The 22,901-nt window shown below is 41.6% G+C and overlaps 1 protein-coding gene across 2 annotated transcripts in view; it reads right to left on the bottom strand.

Moving 5' to 3' along the window:
• Positions 1-22,901, bottom strand: part of rdx (BTB/POZ and MATH domain-containing protein rdx) — a 70,447-nt gene that overhangs the window by 44,216 nt on the left and 3,330 nt on the right. The window contains exon 2 of one of the 2 annotated variants that reach the window (XM_003736509.3): positions 21,008-21,077. Coding sequence is in view for 1 of the 2 variants with exons in the window: in XM_015181853.2 (XP_015037339.1) it covers positions 16,734-16,747 (14 nt within the window). In the remaining variant the exon portion in view is untranslated. Of the gene's footprint in view, positions 1-16,733; positions 16,756-21,007; positions 21,078-22,901 lie in introns of those variants that run through there. The other variant, XM_015181853.2, reaches the window with a different exon arrangement.

The raw sequence follows: 22,901 nt of genomic DNA, 5'->3' as shown, positions 1-22,901 counted from the left end.
CTTTTTCCAGAGTGGCTTTGCAGCAAAGACTGCTGCTCTCTCTCTCCGCAATCTCGCCCATAAAATCACTTTTCCATCCCACTGTATGGCAGTATCTGCCTTTCAAGCGTTGCACAAACACAGAGACAATCAACAGAGAGACAGACAGACAGACAGACCGACAGACAACCACACTTTACGGTTAAACTCATTTCGACTTGTTGTCCAATTGTGCAATAAACTAACGACGACAAATAATTGTACAAAATGCAAATTTTGTGCAGCAACAAACACACAAAAAAAATAAGGAGAAAAACCGAAAAATAAATCTAGAAACCAAAGCGAAACAACATTTTGCGTGTGAGTCAGAAAAAGTTCAGTGAACCTCAGAGATTCCAGCGATTGTGTGGATACCAAAAGATAAAGATACATCTCAATATTTGGTTTGGGTATTGCAGGGACAAAAGATGAAGATTTAAGATGGTTTATGGAATATATCAGGAATAAAATATTTGCTAAAAGACAGATCTTTCATTGGTTTAACTTCTGTTTAATCTTTGATTTTCCATCTCCCATAATACATCCACATCTTCCAACAATCTCGAAACCTGAAAAAATAATCCATAAAACTATCATCCACTCGCATTTTATGGGACCCTTCCAAAGTCTAGACTTTGGCCATTCCCTTCCGCTTTTAGCCCCTTGGAGCGTGGGTGTGGGCGCTGTCCACTCTTTTTCCGACTTTTAAACAAATGAAATCAACAGCAGACGCCAGACAGCAGCAACAAAAGATACAAAGATATACGGAGAAAAACGTCAAGTCTGTGGCGGCAATTGAGATGAGAATTGGCTGACAAGCAACAACAATAAAAACTATCTACGGGTAAACAAATCTTTAGATACTCTTCCAAATCGATGATTCCGATGAGAATTTTAAAGAATTTTTCGTTTTGTATTAAAAAAAGGCTGCCTTTTTCGGATTTAATTGTAAAAACCCTCCATGTTCCTTGTTTTATTTCGAAACTCTCATGCTCTTATTCGAAACAAATGTGTCCTTTCGCTTATGCGAACTTTGTACGTCATTCAATGAATTTGGAACACTGGAATTATCGGAACAGCAGTGTTAGTGCCCGCATTTCTCAACAAAAGGAAGAAAAAGATTCGTTTTGGAAGTTTCAATGATTGTCATTCAGTTTTAGATGTATCCAGAAGATATATAGGTATTCCTTTATGTAATGTAGACTTCTAGAAACATTGAAGCATCTAACGAAAGCAGCATTACAGCTGAAGGGATACAGATATATGTATGGCTATCCTTATGAAGCGCCTCTAAGGTCTTTTTTGCTCTCCAAACTTCTCTCCCACATCGGTAGACCCTCCTTTTAGAGTAAAACCGTCATCAAAAGACAGACAACTGTCATTTGTTATTGTCTTTGTTCAGTGGACTGCACACACACACACACACACATACAGATTCTGTCTGCCACACGTATCCATGCACCAGATTGCAATTGCAGTTGCAGCAACGCTCTGCACCCACATTAGTTGGGCCTCTCAATAGTTTTTCAAGTTGGATTTCGCTTTGGCGTGGAGTTTTATGATTTCCATTCATTTAACGCCGAAACAGGAAGAGAAAGTAATGCATTGCAGCGGCTTCCATGCCAGAGTCCGACTTCGAATGTGACTCCGTCTCATCGACTTCCACTTCCATTGCGACGACTGACTCTGGGGCGACTCTCACTTCATAAATTTAGCTGCTGGCAAGGTGTCAAGTCAATGCCAAAGAGCTGGAGGAGGACGCCGCAGCCGCAGCGGCAGCAGCACCCAGTGGCCGAGGCAGCAGCAGCAGCAGCTGAAACCGAAGTTGAAGTTGAATTTTGAGGCTGAAGCTGAAGCTTCCAGCAGTGGCTGCTGCTGGCCGCCAAGTGAATGACAGTTGCCACCTTGAAAACGTCTGCCGTTGTTGTTGTTGTTGTTGTTGCTGTTGCCGCTGCTGTTATCGAGGCTGCCCCTCACCGGTCTCTGCTTCTGTTGCTGCGGCAGCTGTCGTCGGGCCAGCGTCAAGCTTTCATTTAACCAAAGCGAGACAGCAACTGAGAGAAAGAGTGAATACGTGAGTACGTGCAAGAGAGAGAGGGAGAGAGAGAGATGCAGGTAGAGTTGTATAAAGAATAAGAGATTGAAGAAGAAGAAATGTAAGTCCATAAATTCATAAATTTATGAACAAATACTTTGAACGAGCATCATTCTAGTAGCATATTAGCTTCCATCTGGCATGAAATGGCTCCTAATGGCCTATCATTCTTCATTCTGGTATGAAGGAAGCTCTCACTGGGCTGTCAGTCTCTCATTCTTGCTCGAAAGAGGCTCCACTAGCTCTACTTTTCACGTTCTTGCGGGCAATGTGACCCTGTTCCGCATCAGTCTCTCATTCCTGCATGACAGCTTCATCATTCAACGTTAACATGTGACTGTCAAGCTTTTAGTCTGCATTATTTTAATCACCTACATTCGAAGACTGACATTTCTCTCTTTAATATCTTTCTTCATTCTTTGATGAAAGCATATCCACAGAGTATCATCATTTAACGTTAACGTGTGACTGTCAATCAGTTTAATTGCAACAGCAGTTAGACACAGACCATCAGTATCACACTATGTCCTCTGTAAGACGGACCTCTTCCTTGCCCATTCCACTGGTCTCTCCACAGAATATAATCATTTAACGTTAACGTGTGACTGTTAATCATTTGAAATGCAACAGCAGGCAGATACAGACCATCAGTATCACTTTATGTCCTCTCTAAGGCGTATTTCTTCCTTGAATATCTTCTCAGAGTTGTATCATTCAACGTTGACATGTGACTGGCACACTTTCCGACTGTGAAAAGTAGAATCACATCAGATCTTAGTCCTCCCATGGATCTTTCCCTTAAATAAACCCTCTATGTAGCCATCGTTGTAAATTCTATAACTTTTTGCGCTACCCATCGCCTTAAGTGATTCATCCAACGCTTATGATGTATCTTGTTTCGGTTTTGCATTTGCTTTTTGCTCTGTTTGAAAGCAAATTTCATTTCATTTCTTTATTTGATTTCATTTCGCTGGCATTTCGACTCTGAGACTCCGCCTCTGCGGGCGCCCACCCGCAGTAGTACTTTCCTTTACTTTCATTTGAGTGAAAGATACTCTCGAAGCACATCATCGTCTCCCACTCTCTCTTTGCCCGCCCCTCTGATCAGTGGCTCTCTGGCTCTCTGGGACGCGATGTTTTCATTTTGAAGAGTGAAAAGGACCAATTTCAATTTCAATTTCACATCGTTGCCTCGCTTTCAAATATCCAATGCATCCACGAAACGCTCTGTGCAGTTAATTATATGTGTGCATGGCAGCTGCATTCATTCGTCGATGCCCCGATGCCTGTTGCTGACTGCTCACTGCTGCTGCTGCTGCTACTCATTTGTAAAAGTATCTTATAGATAAACAGGAAGTGAAATGGGTTTCATTGGCCATGGGATGCCGTCGACGTCGCCGCTGACGTCGCTGTTGCTGTTTTGTTGCATTCGCATTTGATTTTCTTTCGAACAAAAGTTAACTTTTACTCTTCGGATTAGCTGTTGCATTTTCCCCCGATGGGTTTTCCCCCCGTCCCGCGTTGCCTTTTCGTTCGAGTGGGCGTGAGTGGGCCTTGGGAAAGCGCCATGGGGTGAATGGCTAAAATTTAATAGCTTAATTGTGGGATGAATGGCAAATGATGGAAAGTGGCTGAGCAATTGAGAAATTTGCTACAATTTAAGGGTTAACCAGCACTGCTTTTGGCATTGCGAACTTTTTCTTGTATTTATAGGGATTACAAATAATTTTAAGCTGTAATTAGCACTTATACCAGTACCGATTTGGCGCTTTATTCAACATTCTAGCTTTAAGCGCAATGATTATGTGTTTACCAACACTAATTAGAGATTTCAACGCCATTTTGGGGAATGATCGGTGATAAATATACTTAATCAATCAAAATGTAGATTTTTCTACTGTTCTATAATTTTATAGAGGTTTTCCAATACTAATTAACGGATTCACCAACACTTAACCATAGAAGTAGCTTTTCAACAGTAGCTTTTCTCTTATTATTCTTTTCAAACTTCCTTTTATCAATTTTTTATATTTTGAGAACGTTTACCAGCACTAATTAAACGATTTACCAACACTTAAGCAACTCAAGATCTTGTTAACTCTTCAAACCACTAAAATTCAGCGAAAACTCTTCCCTTTTCAACATCTAACAATCCCTTCCTTGTATCTTTCATATTCCATAATCTCCCAACATCTTTTGGAAACATGAAAACTAGGCCTGGGATCGCTGGGATCGTTTGCTTACAAGCGGAAAAGTAAACAGAAAAGTAAAATACTTTCTAACAACTATCAAATTTCGCTGTGTGGCCAACAAAGTGTTAAATTCTCGACAAGCGACAAGAGTTCTCGGGTGAAAGCGTTTCACCGATTACAGATGGCATCATTTTCACGCTTTTCCGCTTAAAGAAGCGAACCCTCTTCGTTCGAAGACAAGTAGGAGACCTCTCAAATGAGAACTGATTTATTATACAAATTAAAAACCAGACCACACAGAAAAGGTGTAGAGGGAAAACCTTAAGTAATTAGTGGCGATGCTCCCCCTTGCCCCTTGAAAAAACGATGAACACTAGATCAAAGTTGAAGATACAGCCAGAAGGTAGACGAAATGCGATATAATACAAGCGATTAGCAACAATAAACGGCAGTTGGGGGAAGAAGAGGTAGTCGGATTAAGCATATTCAAAATGCAAAGAGAGGTAGAGAGGGCGAGAGAGAGAGAGATCCAACCTCGAGAGAGACCGAGAGACAAGGAAGCGGTCAGCGGCCATACAAGTTGAGTCGACATTAAGTAGCCTCAAGATACATTCACACAGACAGATACAAAAGATACAGATACAGACAGGTAGCCTCAACCGCAGCAGCAGCGACAGAAGCAGCGGCAGCAGCAGAGGTAGTTATTGCTCTTGAGATACTTTTGGACATGAAGCGGAAACACGGACACACAGACACAGGCGCACACGAGTCGAGGGACAGACAATGGACAGGGGGACACGCCTTTCGAGCGACTTAGCTCTTTGGCTACATCATAAATTTTTAATGTGGAAGATGTGCAGAGAGATGCAGCAGGGCAGTAGTCGGTTGCGCGTATCTTAAAGATACAAATTACCAGCGAGAAAGAGATGATGATTAAAAGAGCTCTAAGAGCATGTACGGACATGCTCTCTTTGACTCGATCCGCCGCCGTTTCATGGTCAACCAGAAGCAAACAAAAAACACACAGTGGAACGAAACGCCAATGAAATGGAATTGAAACAACCCTCGCGTGTGTGTATGCAAATGTGGAGGAAGCAGAAACGATGGCAGTAAAAAGAAACGGAAAATGTCATCCAATGCTCCACAAAAAAATGTGCATCAATGGACGGGCGGGCGGGGGCGGATGGACAAGTTTTGTCATCATTTTTGTCACGCACGAAAGCTGTTTGAAGGCTTCCCTGCCTCTTCTGCTTCTTCTTCTTCTATTTTGCGGTTACTTCTTGTGCTGCTGTTTCTTTTGCGGTTACTTCTTCTTTTGCCTCTTGTGCTGCTGCTTCTGCATCTTTGACTCCTCTTCTGCTTTTCTTGTGATGACGCCGCCACTGTCCGCCACTTGAATTCAATTTGTTAAGCGCCTAAGCGTGCCGAAACGAAACGGAATGGAATGGAATGAAACAGCCTAGCGGCAGAGAAAGAGACAGGAAACACTCAGGGCAAAGGTAGAGTGACTCTACAGTGGGACATAAGTGATATTTGTAATTATAATTTATAGGAAATTATATGAAAGATAATATTATATGGGAACTATCGAACTATATATTATATTCACACTAAACTGGGAGTTCAATAAATTAAAAGATTATGGGATCTTCTTTTGTTTAAAAAGTTCTTAATTATTCAATTTAAATCTTTAAAAATAAAAGGATTATTTTATTTAAGTTCTTAAGGATTATTAGATGAAATTTCTTTTAATTTTGTTTGAAAACAGATACATTTCTACAAAGGATAATGTTATTTTTTCAATGTCTTTCATCTTCACCTTTTTCTAATAATTTAGTTTCTTAACGTCACATTTTCCTATGAAAACCATTTGTATATTTTTCTTCAATTTCTTTTCCAGTCGCAATATTCAATTTCTTGGTATTGCATCATTTTCGAATGACTTTCGCGCCACTGTGCCTTGCGGGAGTCGACTCTCCACTGTGGTGGCACTCGTCATAAATCCGTTTGACTTTTGTAGGGCTCTCGTGGATCCACCGCTGCGGCTGCCGTTGCCGTTGCCGATGCCGATGCCGCCTGTGTTGTAAGTATCTTTTGGATTTATGCATTGTTTATGTTGAAATTCCACTTTTGGGATCTGGATTTACGAACTGTAGCTCTGTGGCCTGTCGTTTGTTCATTGATTTCAATTATAACCCAGTTTTTCATTAATGCAGTTTACTTTTTTAACCCCGCAGCCACCTCTGCCCTGCCCCTCCATGGCTCTTTCAGGGTCCATTCCGTCCGCTATCTCATGGTTAGATAATTATGGTCTGGTTGGTGCAGGGGGCTTTGGGTTTGGGCTCGGGTGCGAGTGCGTGTGTGTACTTTTCGGAAACCCTGACCTGAAACCGTAGCTTTTTTCTCTTTCTCTCTTTGGAGAGGGCGGGATGTGCGTGTGCTTCGGTGTCTATCTACCAGATACATCGCACTATATAGAGGGTATTCATATATTGATTACGGAAAACATGCAAAAGCTCAAATCGATATTTGAACAAACAAAAAAGAAGCAATTACTGATAATGGAAGGTGGTTGCTCGCTCATTAGTTGCACGTGTGGCACCCAGCGATTCCTCCCTGGCAAATCCTGTACGAGCATCTCCCTTTTCCTTTCCTTTCCATATTTTATTATATTTATCCCCCCCCCCCTTTTGTAATCCAGAGCTTCGTTTCGACCATGAAAAAGCAGTAGCTACAGCAACAGCAACAGCACCAGCCGCAGTAGTTGATGACCCTCGTCGGATAGATACTTTCAAGGATACGTCTCGGAGCGTCGCTGCCTCCATTAACCCAAAGGTTAAAGGTACCAACAACAACAACAACAACAACAACAATCACAAGGCTAGAACCCGTGGCGGGTTTCAGTCCGCGTCGAAGTCTCAGTTTGGAATCAGTTTTCAGTTCGCTTTGGGTTCAGTTTCGGTCAGTAGTTGGGGTTTACTCTCATTATTGTACTCTCGGGTTTGAGGTCTGGGATCTGTCTCCGGTCTGGCGGCCAATGGAAAGGGAATACCTCGAGCCGGAGAGCCAGAGACAGACACAGACCGCACAAGGGAATGAAACAGAAAACAGATGACAGAGTGGCACATTTCAGTAAAACGAAGCTTGGATACCCTTTAAAAATCTAGGATTTGTCGTAAACGAAAAATGTGACCAAGGGGCGCTGCTGCATGAGGCGTGATGTTGACATGCGGTTGATGCAGTCATTCGAAACATTTAATGAAACACTAAATTTGAAATTTTAATATTAATATCGTATTCATTTTATTTACTATAAATAATATAATAACTACTATATAATATATACAATTTTATTTTTATTTTTTTTTGTTTATTTATTTTAATATTAATTTTACCCATTTGAATGTTCATTTAATTTTTTTTTTTTTAGAGTAAAAGTTTAAGTTTGCTTTAAATTTATTTGTTTGAATATACATACGATCTTTTTTCGCCTGAGAATAAATAAATACACAGAATAAAAAGTGTATACAAATTTATCGAAGCGCGTAATTATACACAGAGAAAGAGAGAGAAACAACACAGCCAGAGAGAGAGTGAGCAAAAGGGGATCAACAGAGAGAACAAGATGTCGAGCCACTGGCTAGCAACAGGCAAATGACTGGGCGAGTGGTGCAAAAAAAATGCGAATAATAATAGTAATAATGAAATAGAAGCACAATTCGAGAGGCAAGGCTCCTTACAGGGGTCTCCCACCAGGGAATGAATGCATTAATCAAAGGGAGACAGGGGAAGAGAGAGAGGGAGAGAGGGGAAGGTTGGGTGGTGGAGTGCCACCATCTGTTGCAATTCAACTGAATACAAAATAATTGCAGTGTGCAAAATGGGAAATTATAAAGAAGCCGAACAAGTGGTTTCCAGAGAAAGAGAGGGGAAACATCCCGCTTTGAGGGGCATTGGGGCAACATCTAAAGATTTATACGCATATATCTGTATATAGAGCACAAAATCAAATTAATTTATGAAAGCTTTTCGGATGAGTTGATTTTACAAGATTTACTGGAATTTAATAGATTTATGTCATAGTTCGCTATACAAAAATTCTCATAAACGAAGAGATACATTCCTGCTACGAATTTGTGGAATAATAAAAGAAAATCCCATAAGTGAAAGGACACATTCAGACAGAAACAGATACCACAAGCGATTAGGAATTTTTTGCATCATGAAAGCCCAGAAATAAAATGATTTTGGGATCAAAAACATTGAGAAACATGCCCTAAATCTATCAATAAAATTTCGAATTCTTAGAAAACCGTTTCCTTCAAACAAAAAGTGTTCCCTTTTTAATGCACAATTTACATAAATCTTTCAAGATTTCCAATCAAAATTTCATAATTTGCAATAGATTTACTGGGTGGGATGCCGATAAATATGCATATTTACATTTATGGTATTACATGATACACATTCCTTTGGATTACCCAACGAAATGATTGTTTTATTTGCTATTACAAACGATTTCCATACAGATTCCATTGCCGTGTCCCAAGTACTCAATTAGCTCATAGATCGATTGATATGTAACCCCTTCAATTTGTATATTTTTCTCCGCCTGCTACCTATGGGATTGTATATCATTATAGTACACGTTTCAGGGTTCTATCTATCTATCGGATGAGCAGCAAAACATTTCCCAGGCCCTCGAGAGAGCAGGCAGCGGCGGAGGGCATCAGAATTGGGTCAAGTTTCTGTTTTATTGCCCCATGAGTCTCTGCCTCTGTTGCCACTCGTATGATTCTCCACTTCTTTCCCCAGGGCGCACCCTGATGATGGGATTTGGATGCTCTCTCTTTGTGACTCTATGGCTCTGTGCCCTGCTCTGCTTTGCTCTGCTCAGCTCTGCTCTACATGCGTGTATAATTTCCTTTGATTAAATCATAAAATATGCAAAAAATACAAAAGAAGCCAGCAACAAATGCGAGCAACAAAAACTGTTTCAGTTGCCCAAAAATGCGGAAACTAGGTCAGAGTTTTTCGGGGGCTGATGAGTGCCCCCCCTCCAAAAAAAAGTGAGTACAGAAAAAGGAAGGCTGAGCGAAGTTTTTGATACTCTTAAAGATTTCGTGCTTCTGAGGGGGAAGAAAATTAACTAAAATTAATTCCATAAAGAATTTATTTAGATAGAACGATCTTAAGGCAAACCAAAAGATGATTTATGGAATTACTAAGGAAAAACCAATGACAAACGATTTCCCAAACTTCTTTTCCAAAGTTTTTATAGATATATCGATAAAAAGATCGATATATATTAATTTCGGGACATTTCAGGACAGTCAAAGGGACATTGAATCCATGTTTGCAAAGTATTTGCAGTATTATATGCCCTTTGGTACAGTAAATACCTTCCTTCGAATGAGTCCTACATATGTTCCTGCTTGGCCACATCCTGGTCTTATATAGGGCATCCAAAAGCAGCAGAAATCCGCCCAAACCAGAGCTGTATTTATTATTTACTTGTCTCGCATGGCGTACACCGCGTATGCGTAATATAAGCAAATTTCTTCAGCTTCAGTTACAGCTGCTCCTGAGGCCTAAAAGGTCAAGCTGCTGCTGTCGAAGTCAGCGTCAATCAGCAGGGGCAACAGCAACAGTAGCAGCAGCGACTGACTGGCAACAGCAGCATTGAGTCGACCCCGGCGGCAGAAGGCGAGTGCGGGGCAATTAGCGCGCAATTGACCTACATTCGGGGCAGCATTAATGGTGTCAATAGTAAACGAGACTCTGACGGTGACGACGACGACGACGGCGACGGCGACAACCTCCGCTCCGGTACGCTACGCTCCACTCTCCCGCCCGCCCTCCGCTCCCCCTCTCACTCTCTGTTCAACTGAGCGCAAAACGTTGAGCGTTCAATGCCTCTCAATGAGAGATTCTCCCAAGCATAAGTGCAACACAAATTATATTTAAAATGATGTTGGTTTTTAGCCTTCGGGCCCAAAAAGGAAACCTTGCTTAATTTTCCGGACTCAATTACATGGCATCGCCGCCCGTCACCCGCCATCCGTTGCCTTGTGACGTCAGCGCCAGAGAGACACAAGGAAGCGATCAATTGAGTGCGAGCGAGAGCACTAGCTGCGAATGCCCTTCGTTTGTGTGTGCGAGAATGAGGAAGACTTCCTCAAATGCTCAAAGTCACTCTCTTCAGGGTTTTCTCTTTGAGCACACGATTTTTATGGGAGGTGACATCCGTCACCAGTCTCATTTGGCGCCACCACGCGTGACTGGCAATTTGCCATTCACACGAAATAGAAGAGCAGCACAATAGAGGGATTACTAAAGTGGATTTGGATTCATATAATCCGTTTCAAGAATAGACAGAAAGCCACAAATCGGATTAGATTGACATCGAATATTATCGAATTATCGATTAATTTGTGGTATTTTTTAAGAATACTAGATATACTTTTAAGGTGTAAGCGAAGACTTTTCGTTTATGTAATTATTCGTGGAATCCTAATTGTGCTATACTGTATCTGGTATTTTATAGTATTTTTAAAGTTTCGTCTAGATTTTTTTATAAAACTATCAGATTTACTCGCGATGACTATGCCTACAGAAGTTAATGGAAATATAGATCCATTATTAGTATTATATTGAAAGAATACTACATATACTTTTACGACGTAAGCGAAGACTTTCTTGTAATTAGTTATAAATATGCTTTACTATTTTTGGTATTTTATAGTATTTTTTAAGATTTGACTAGTATTTTTTAAGTTTTGTCTAGTATTTTCTATAATATTTCCAGATTTGACTACTTTCTACTTTCGTGATGACCACGTTAATGGAAATATAGGTCCATTTCTGGTATTTTATTGAAAAAATACTACATTAATTTTTAATATTTTGGCCCCTTCTTGAAAACTAAATGTAATTCTATCGCATAATCGATGACTTTCTGGTGTATTTATGGGCAGTATTTCTTTAAAACTACTTCCTTCTTTTGAAACAGAGTGCATCCCCACTGATACCTTTACAAAAATTTACATACACAAATCAAAGAATCTTGGCCAAAACAATTAAGGCGTTCTCAGTGCGTGCGATGCGATTTCTTTGAGTGACGGCTGAGACAAGCCCCCCACCGCCCCATCATGATCTTACACCACAACGCAGCAACCCTCAGCTGGCAGAGACAGAGGGGCAGCAGCAGCGGCAGCAGAGACATCAACGGCGACCGAGGTAACGGCAGAGGAGGCAGCATGTAAGTTGTACACGATAAATGAGAAATGAGGTTACCTACTTTTTAAGAAGGTCAATACGACCCAAAACAAATGAGCGAGGCAACGTCAGGCAGCGAAGTCAGCAGCGGCAGCGGCAGCGAGGGGAGGCAGCAGAAACAGAGAGGGAGAGAGAGAGAGCGGCTGGCAACACCAGAGACACACAGAGTGAGAGAGGCTGGCGGCAGAGGGAGAGGGAGAGAGCCAGCTAGCGAGCACATGGTGTCAGAAGCAGCGAAGCCCAAAGCTCAGTGACCATGTGAGCAGCAGAGACTGCGACTGCGACCGAGGCTTCGACTTCGACTTGCGACTGCGATGCCACACAACATACCACAAACATATTACAGCAAACGTTTTCAATGAAAACAAAAGTAGTACACGCTGCTGCCACCGCCAACGCAGACGTTGACGTCAGCTTTTTGGCCTCTCTCTCTCTCTCTCTGTCCCTCTTTGTCTCTGCCCCCGCTCTGCTGCTGTTGTAAGTGTCCAAAGTTTGGTGACGAATTCGGGTGTCAAGAGATTTTCTGTGGCCGCATGGAGGGCGACTGCGCTGCCTTCTGCTCGTGCTGCCATTTACGAGGGCGCGGCTGACGCGCTGTAACGAGGCTAAAGCGGCAGCAGCGACTGCGACAGCGACATCAGCATTGCTTTTGTATTTAAGCACGCCAACGCGCGGCGTCTATGGCTATGGCTATGGCTGTGGCTCTGCTGGCTTTGGACGTTGGCGTTGCATTTTTGTCGCTTGCCAGCTGCTCGCTGCCGCAGCGCCGTCTGTCCCGCTCCGCTCTGCTCTGCTCTGCTGCGCTGTGTTGTATTGCTTTTAGCCTCCACCTCCTTTTGGCTATTTCATTGTTTTATGGTTTTTATTTTGTTGTAAACATTTCTGTTTGTTAAATGTTTAAATGTTGCTTGCTGCAGCTCTTTGCATCTCAAGACAGAGAGAGAGGGAGAACGAAATTAACGGTAATTGAGATTGAGGGAGGGATACTGATTGAAAGGAGAAAAAGAGTTAAATGTTACACTTGACCTTTCGAGATTTTGGAATTTGTTTAGAGGGATTTGTTCAAGATTTTGGGTTTTGCTTGGAGACAGAGGGACGAAAGGAAGGAAGGTGGAAGTACCTCTTTGGTACCTGAGCTAACTTCCCCCTGAGATTCTTTTTCTAGGGTAAATAGTATATGAGGATCGTTACCAAACTTCCTTTTATATTTTGAAGGATATCTTGTATAAGAAAATGTCTTAATTGAAGATATATTTTCTCATCGGACCTTGAAAATGTATGATCGGGACACCCAAACCTTTTAACAGGCCGAACCACTATCCGCAGCTGGTCTCCAAGGTACAGAGTCTCTAGTTGATAGAATAATGTAGGTAGATCCATAACTTCGGGATAAGGATGGGCTCTGAAGATTGAGATAGTCGAGCTTGATTGGTTAACAATAACATGGTTTATGTGCTTCAAGGAAGTCGTCTTATGTCGATCCCTTCCTTAAGTTTTCTCATCATTCATGAGTAGTTGTCTACTAATGTTGTGGGAATCTCTGGCATTCTCTAATTCATTCATTCTTTAGTTTAGGTTCTTCAGGATATGTCGCTGGCATATACCAAATCTTTGGACCAATTTTAGTTGAAGGAACTTTAGCCACCAACCTTCAAGTATTTCCAAGAATGTTTTATTTGAGGCCCGCTCGAAATATTGCCCCAAAAACCTGTCCTCTGCCCCTAATCCAACCCACTTCTCAGGTATTTTCTCCGCCCCCCACTCCCAGGCAGCACTCAATCCATTTATAATAATTCCCTTTGGTGTGTCTGGCCGCAGCAATTAGGCCAGAGAGACATACTGTTTAACGTATATTGAATCAATAAATTTCACGCCACACAGGCATATCAGGGGGGCGACAGGGGTGGACACATCGACTGAGGGTCAATGATTGTAGTCGGATTCCGTTGCGGGTGGCTGGCAACCTCCACCTACCCCCCCCCCCCACACACACACTCACACACGTGTGTGGCAACACACATTCGTGAATTGTGTGTCATTGTTATCGGGCGCGGGAATCGTGAGTTTTGTGTGGCATGAACATTGAAATGAAATCATGTCATCGATATAAATATAGAACGAGAATGTTTTTTTTTTTTTTCTTTTTTGGGGTTGTATGTTCTCTAACCTAACCTCTATCACAGTGTAGCCTTCCTCCCCGCCCCGCCCCGCCCACTTATGCCCCTTTATCTATTTGTCAACGTCAAAATGACAAAGTTTGAGGCTTGAGGGTCTCACACGGCAAACCCCCCCACCCCCAAGCCCGCACACTCGAGTAGAATTTATGGATTGGTTTATTGGGGGGGAAAAACCTTCACTCTTATTGACCACATTGATTTCCATATTCAATCCCCACCCCCTCACCCCTCCCTGTGGGACTATGACAATGGGAGAGACCTTAAAAGCTCCCTCTCTCTCGCTCTGTCTCTCTCTTCAACAGGTTCCACTAACTGACAGCAGGGACATTCGGTGTCAAAGAACCTTGATGCCACAGAGCAGCAGCATATGGAAGGTGTCCAAAACAGATATTGGGAAATCATTACAAAATTTGAGGGGGATTATGTGTATTGCTCAAAAGAAAATTGTTGGCTGAAACCGTTGAGGAGGCATGAGGGTCTCCAATATTCGTTTTAGGGCCAGAACGAATGAGTAATCCCCGGCTTTAATCTGTTCAAGTCCATTCCTCATTTAGTTTTTAAAGTCTTATGGCTGGAAAGTGTAAATCCTTATAAATAATAATCCCCAAAAAAAGGGCTACAATTTGTTGTTCTGTGACTACTTTATGGAAAATCCTTTATTATTATTATTATTACTCTTCATTTAGGTTTCCATTTCCGTATCTGTGACACATGTACGCCTATCCAAGCCCCACCCACATGACCCCTTGTCAGGGCTTTTCCAAAAAGGTTTTTCAGCCTTATCAACTGTAATTACGCAAAATCATAGAGCAAGACGATGACCTTATGGGCCTGCGACACAGCATTTGCTCGTCGTATTTTGTTCATTTTACAATAACAAAATGCTGTTGTAACCCATGATTACAACAAAGTGCACACACACACACATTCCTCTCTCTGTGTGTGAGTTTGTGTAATTGTAATTACAAATGCCTTGGCAACAACAGCAACAAAAGCGGCAGTGCCATCGGAACAAAGTGGAAATGAAAACACCTTCGCACAAAATTGAAAAAAAAGCTTGCACACACTTCCTCATGCGCAGGGTGCGCTCCACAGAAGGGGTGAGGCAGCAGCGCAGGAGAGAGGGGCCTACATCTACGAGGTTTATTGAGACACAAAGAGAAACGTTAGATTACGCCACCCAAAGAGCGGTGCTACCTTACCTTCTGTTGGATATACCCTGCTCATGCACTAAGCAAAACAAAGAACAAGAGAGCAGCAAAACCAGCAGCAGCGGCAGCAGCAGCAGCAGCAGCGGTAGGTAGAGAGAGATTACTGTCGCAAATGTGTACCCAGCCCTTCCACTCCCACCTCTCCTCTCTCTCTCGCGGCCCACACGCGCTCATAGCTCACCGCGATATTCCCCCACTTACATGCACGCTCTCCCCCTCTCTCACTCTCTGTTACACTCGTCGCTCGGGCAATTCACCTTCGGTCAAACGAATTAAAATGAATTAGCACGAGGCTCTGTGCCTGCATGCCCAAAGTGTGTTACGGCGAGGTGAGGCATGCGCAAGGGAGTGCGCTCTCATTGATCTCATTGGCATTCTGAAAGGTAGAGCGGCAGAACACCATCTCTGAGAGAAGGTGAGAGCACTGCCCGTTGATCTTTATTTTAAGTGAAGAGTGGAGCGTGGAGCGTAGAGCGGCCGTCGTCTACTTTCTCTCTATAAATAGTTGAAATCGAGTTTCAATGCAAAAGACATTTTCGAAATCCGTGAAAGTGAAGCGCACCAACAGCAGCACCAGTAGAGAGTAGAGAGGTCACCCTACTGCGCCATTCTCCACTCTCTACCCTTCTATTAATCTCTACTCCTTGTACTCTTCCCACCCACACACTTTCTCTCTCTCTCTTTCCCCCCCTGACCTGCTGCTGTCCCTTAAGTCAATTCATGTTATCTGTCTCTCTCTCTCTCTCTCCATCACTCCTTCCCTCCCACATCGCCCTGTTATCATTAGAGGCCGGCGGCAACAGTTTGTAATTACAATTACGACAATTGCAATGAGTTTCTGATACCCTATACACAGATGGGTGTTATGATTTTGAGCAAACAGTCTCTGATGCAATTTTTAGCTCGAAACCGCATCGAAAGATTCATAAGATCGGATTCCTATTCCTATTCCTTCACCTTCCTCTATCGTTTTCTCTGTTTTCCTTTTGTAATTTGAAATTTCATTTCACTTTAACGACAATCAACTGATGGGGCAGAGCGAGACAGAGATAGAGGGGGGCCCGGTGGTAGTAGGGGGTCACCTGATATTTATCTCCCATATGCACTTTTTGCACTTGAGTATAACGGTAATTACATCTAGGCACGGCATTGCCCCTGAATTTTAATGCGCACACACACACACACATGCATCAAATGTTGCATTCATTTGATTGTTTACCCCCTCCGCCGCACCGCCGCACCGCCCCACAGCCCCACCGATTCCTATCGTTGTATATTTTCATAGCTTAACGGTAATCGCTTTTAATGACGACATTGAATTTTGTTGTTGCTTGTGGCATGACGCGCGGTGGCATCAGAAAACTAATTGATGTCTGTCCCAAGATCATCAAACTTTAATGTTTATCGTTGTGTCCGATTTTACATTGGATCTAGCGGAAATATTGGAGGATTTTTCAAAACTAGATCTGTTTCGAAAAGTTAGGGTCACTCACTACATGATTTTATAGAACTTTTAGAGGGTATTGCGGTTTTTCTTAGATGCATACTGAAGTATGTATATTTGTAGTCGTAGTAAGTTATCTTTCTTCTTATCTACCATGCGATAAGTTCTTTCGAAACAGAAACTTATCTGAAAACAAAGTGTCCTTCAAACATCAAAGATTCCCAATGCAAAATTGTATGATGAATCATTCCCAAAGGTCTTCCAAAGTGATGACAAAAGATAGTAGATTAAAGTAGTCCAAAGAGACTATGTTCTTACCTGGCTAAGGCCATTCTAACATGAGAAAGCCCTCCGTGAGGCAGCGCCAGGGTATCCACTTTGATAGATTTTTCTCCAAACTGTTTTCGCCCACAAAATCACAGATCAAAACTTTTTGGCTTTGATTTTTATTGGGTTTTTTTTTTGTTTACAAATTTTTGGCACTTATTTAGAGAATCGTTTCAAGTTCTTTGCATTTTGCGCTTCAACAAAGAAATTAGTTATGATTAAAATGGTATTCCAACAACAACAACAACGACGGAAATAAGCCGGGGGGAAATGGAGCGGCAAAAGAACTTCCCCGAGAGAACCATAAAGAAGAAAATCACATAAATTTTATCACATTTCAATTGTGTAGCGTACGTGTGTGACCATATAATGACCAGGTTCCAGGGTACGTACTCCCCTACAAAGTACGTGATATTTGTACGTGAAATAATCAAAAAGTCAACGCAAGAAAGGTCGAAACTTTAGATACCCTCAAAGATACCTCCGAATTTGTGAAAGATATATGATCTGTTGGTAAAAAAGTACATTTCTCAGAGTTTCATTGGACTGTTCGGCCTAGAATCGATTTCCGTTGCATCATTTCACAATATTTCTTGGCCAATTTGGCTGAATCTCACATATGCTCCACCTATTCACGTGAGGAGGCTATTTCCAAAATGAGAGACTCTTCTGTGCATAAGAACAAACAAACGGACACGCGGACATGACGGCAAGGCCATATTTATAAGCACAACTGTCCCATAACACCCCCTCGCCACCTCTTTCAACAACCAACACAAACGAGCATTATCACGCACGGACACACACACACACACACACAGAGAGAGACGGGACACGGCACTCACACATCAAAGAGGAAGGGTGAAAAAACCGAGCGTACGTACAATGTTCAATGCCAAATCAAAATAAAAATAAATTCACGAAACAACAACGAAAGATACTGGAAACACACACAGCACCAAAAAACCGATTCCAGTTATCAGCAGCAGCAGAATTTTTGTGTGTTTTTTTATTGTTTTTTTTTGCTTGTGATAAGCAAAAATTAAACAAAGAGCCAAACAGCAGAGTGCTTAAAGCTCTAGCTATCTCTTTCTGCCTCACACTGTCTAGCGTCTGGACCTCTCTTTTGCACTCTGCGTGCGGACCGGCAGTGCATCTCTTTCTAGACATTTGCACATGGCCCGGCATTAAAAAAGAATCCACAGCCTTCGGGGGCAAATAGTAAATGAAATCAATAAAAAGAAAACACAAAAAGAAAAAACTGAAAAAGAAACAAGAGAAAAGCAGAAGAGGAGCAAAAAAGCAAACAAGCCGAAGAGGAACGGAACAGATGGGGCAGAAGGAGAAATCTGGTGGCGCTTCCGCAGCTGCCGCTGCCGCTGCTGCGAGCCGGCAAAATAAATCATTGCAAAAAAAGAGCTTTGGAGGTCAGCATTGACGCCCAAGACGCAAAGAAGGAGAATCCAAGCTAGGAGAAGGGTCAGGGGGAGGAGGCGGAAGCAGCCGGGGAAAACTTGTAGAGAAATGATTGGGAAAACAGTTTAAACGGAATTCAGGAAACTGCTTGAAATGTGGGAGTAGCTGTGACTAGAAGAAGCAGTCCAGGAAACAGTTGAACAAGCAGTGGAAAGAGGAGGATCTGGAAGAGGTGTTGAGAAGGTTAATGTCCGAAAAATACAAAAAAATTGAATAGAAGGTGGGTAAAAGAAAAAGGCAAAAGGGTAACTATCAAATATAAGCTGTAAAGAAGCAGTTCTCCAATCAGAAGGAAGAAAGAGGAAGAAGATGTGGAAACAGTGTGGAAATATTCACTTCTTTAACCTGTAAATACGAATAGGAGTAAACTACGACGTGGAGAAAGCAGTTGCATCGATCAGGGAAGCAGTCTAAGGAAAGGCAACGCTCAAGAACTGCTTGAATTTTCTTTGCAACTGCAGTTGGAAGACAAAAGAAACAAAAGCAGCTAAACAAGCACTGGAAAAAGAAGTTTTTTCAGATATTCTAATTAGATACACTCTCAAACTCTTTAGAAAAAACCAATAAAAGGCATAATTGCAAACTGAGGAAATGATTTGATTGGAAAACTATCAAACCAAACTGCTTGACCATGAGAATAGCTAGAAAGTGCAGTAGACAAAGCCGTAAACACAAATGTTTTACAAGATGTTCTAAAAATAACCTTTCGCTCCGAAACACCTAAAGAATCCTCTGCTTCAAAAAGCACTTAAAAGATATTTGAAAAAAAAGTTATAATATGATTCCAAATGTCATGTACATACACTGCCCCTTGAAACACCGCAAAGAAAAAAACTCTATAATAACAGAAAACTGACATTATCAGAGAGCACGGGGGGCAGCAGCTTCAACGGAATTGAGAAACTACAACAAAAGTTGTAGAGCTACAACAGCAATAACTACAACCTACTAAATTCCATTCCATTCCATAGCCTCATGTGCATGCATATGTATGTACGAATACAAGGTTCTTCCTATATCACTCGTTTCCACACGCACACACATGTGCTTCTATATGCACATACACACAAACACACAAATAAGCTTCGAGCAAAGCCAAAAACTGGCGCAGTTGAGGAAAAAAAGCTTCCATTTACTTTGCTTTGCTTCTCTCTCAGAAAGCTGCGCAGCGCCGGCATTTGCTGTGGGCTGGAGCAGAGCCTGACCTCCAATGCAGTGCGAAAGAGAGGGGGAGAGAGAGAGCGCCTCTCTCATTTATAAACAATAAACAAAAATAGTGGACGGACAGAGTGGACACAGCACATGTTTTTAATTGGATGTGGATGAGAGCTTTTCCACAAAACATGTGTAGTGCTGACCGGCCGCCCCACACTCTTTTGCCCTCTCTTTCCACCGTTGTAGAATGTCAATGCTATTTTAACGGGACATCTGGCAACGCCGCGCTATAGCGACTAAAAGCTAAAGCTCTCATATACGTTAGGCAAACAAAAATTAATTGTGTATAAATTTAATCAAATTCGAACGACCACATAAACATGTGATTTGCGTCAGAGACCGACTAGAAAGAGCGAACGAGTGAGAGATAAAAAACCAACCAGACGATATAATCAGAAAGAGAGACAGAGAGGGAGAGGAGTGGGAGAGTGAGAGGCTAGAGAGAGAGAGAGAGAACATTTACCGGGTTGGTTCTATAAGAAAGTCGGTGTGTGTAAAAAAGCCGACTCCTATCTAAAGATACGATAGTAGTATATATAGAAAAACTGGTCTCAGGTTCGTTTTGTGGCTTAAGCGACTTTGAAGGGCGTTAGATTCGAGGAGGAAGCTGTCGATTTCGTTGTTATTGTGGTTTTAACATCTAGTTAAAGCTCTTTTTTGTCATACACTTTGTTAATACACATTTTCCTCAAGTATTTTCCACTAAAATTAAGGTCACGTCACACTCTGGTGAGAGAGAAACGCGCGCCTAGGAGTCACGCTATTAATTTTGTGTGGAAAATTCACCTTTTGGAATACTCATTACCGTTTCGAATAGGTTTTTTTATGGAAAATTAGTTAGCAATACACACTAGAGAGACAGATGAGACGACGTAAATGTGCGGGAGGGGGTTCTTGTGTGGTACGGAGTCGCGGACGGTACGGAAAAAGCACAAAAACACTCGCCACGCGCAGCAGCTGATTTAGCTTGCCGTACAATATTTGATTCACCCGCCCGACCAAGAAAAAATTCAAACATTCAACATTCTCAATTCTCAACGTGCTGCGAGAGCGAGAGAGCTCATTTTTGCGTTTAGGGAGAGAAAAAAGCACACACAATCACAAAAATACGCGCAGCAGCTGACTGAAACGACCGAAAAGCTTTCTTCTTGATGGATTTTTTGTTTTGCTTCGGCTTTTGCTTTTGATTGTCTTTGCGCGGGGAGAGAGCTTGCACGCAAGCTTTGGTGGGCAGCATTTTTAGAGAGCGAAAAACTCTCTGGCTGAGAGAGATGTTTGATGGCGGCGGCTGTTCAAGGCCCTTATCAAGGCTATTTATTGCAAGAGAACGTAAGCGAGACACAACAGAAGCTTATCAAGAGAAAAACAATGGGAGAGAGAGAGAGAGAGAGAGCGGTATAAAGAGGAAGGGAGAGGTAGTGCAAATGCTAATGACTTAATATCGTTGTAGGCAAAAAAAAAGTTCAATGCAAATCATTTAATGCCTGATTAAAGTCCAATAACAAAAATAACTCTGATTATAATATAATTATTGATGATATGATATATTGATATTACGATAAACAAAAACTCACCTTATTTTTTAATATTTTAGGGTCTAAAAACGTCCCTTAATAATCCCAGCTTTGAAGCGAGGAGAGAGGTCTGTAAGAAACACAAATATTATCGATTTAAAAAACATATTTGTCGAAAAAAAAAACAAAAAACAAACTCGTTTTATACAAAAAATATACAAAAATACATGGGGTATCGGTTCAACGTCTTACGAGTACGAGTACGAGTACATCCCCCAGCAACGCCATGCCATGCCAAAGTCGTTGCCTTTCCGCTGAATAGCAACAACAAATGCGAGTACGCGAGTACCTTTGACAGCGCACAAAAGTTCTCAAGTGAACAACCTTAACGAGAGACAGAAACAGAGACCCCCTTCCTTCAGTGGCGCTTCCTCTTCCCCACATGCCCCATCACATAAACGTCGAAAGTCAACAAAGCGGGTCAAAGCGGTGGCAAGCGGAAAGTTTTTGGCTTGAAAGAGTTGTAGGATCTAAACCGAAACGCCCACCTTTCAAAGGGAGGGGGAACACCCACCGTTCTAGAGAAGGAAACGCCAATGGAAGCACCCACCTGTCTGAGAGGGGAAACACCAGTTAAGCCTAGGTCAATTTATTTTGCACAGGTTGGCACCGCCCCTAGCATATCCCCAAGAAAAAACTTTTATCAATTAGTTTTTACTACCCAGACGTAACTTTATCAAACCAAAACTTTATCAATTTCATAGTGTTATCTTATCAAAACTTTTGGTTAATCTTCCTTATCACATATAATATGTATTTTTAGCGAAGTTTTTTAATATCATATAACCACAACCGCAAATATTAATTAACAATTTCGTAGCTCTAATTATTAATGATTTCACAACACAAAAACCGTCCAAGCGAAAATTTATACCCGGTACTCAGAGGTTATGTACCCGGTACCTTAAATTTCAAAATTCTTTTAAAGATGCAAGAATACCCCAGATGTAGAAACATTTATAATGATCATACCTTTGAGAATCCAGAAGAACGTAGCGATCGGATGTTTATTATAGCCAGAATGATCAAAACAAGTCGTTCGGCTCTTTGAACACCTGGCTTTCGAACAGTATTAGTGCTAGAAAAACTGGCTTTATAGAGCATACTTTTAGGCTTCAGACTACGGAGATCATATCTCAATTAATACAACACTGAGTATCATAGTGTTCTGTCATCCGACCCGCCAAGCATGTTCTATAAGTATTCAGTTTTTAGTCAAAAAACACTTGTCTGTGTAGCTCTTAAAGAATTCCTATAAGCAATCAAATTTTTATAGATCTGCGTATACTTATGGCTGACTCACATTTGAGCGTTGTATTTTAATAAATTTTAGAAGCTATTCATTTGCGTGGGAGCTGATGAAAGCTTTTGAGAGCTTTAAGAAATTAATTTTGATTAAACAAAAGTCTCTCTACAGCAAATTGTGTCTTAAAAATATCTAAGCTTCAAGGGCATTCAATCGAGTTAAGATGTTGAAAGAGGTTGATTCTGACTGTTTTTTTTGTGAATACAATGTAAAACCATGTAAAACGGTTAAAATGATGACCTAAGCGGTGTTTTTAGTAAGTATACCCTATAGATTCCATAGACTCATACGACTTGATCTATGTAAACGTAGTTTATAGAACAAACAACATTTGCTTACTCGTTTCTTAGTTAAATATGGGTGCAAAACGTGTGATTCCATACGGTATACAAGTCACAATTCGTTCTCTTGATTAGCATCTTGAAAACTAGTTTTCATTGGTTTGGATTTCATAAAATTACTTCTAACAAAAATAAGCGCAGAAATTCCGGTTAAAGATTATTCGAATAAACAACCTGCTATGGATTTCGATGATGATTATGTTTTGACCCAAAGATATCCCTTTTTGTCCTAATCTGAGGTTTGGGA

This window comes from Drosophila pseudoobscura, chromosome 2 (assembly GCF_009870125.1).
Source record: "Drosophila pseudoobscura strain MV-25-SWS-2005 chromosome 2, UCI_Dpse_MV25, whole genome shotgun sequence".
Classification (NCBI taxonomy): Eukaryota; Metazoa; Arthropoda; class Insecta; order Diptera; family Drosophilidae; genus Drosophila; species Drosophila pseudoobscura.
Note: the sequence above shows the minus strand (reverse complement) of the source record. Positions and strands in the feature narration are given on the sequence as shown.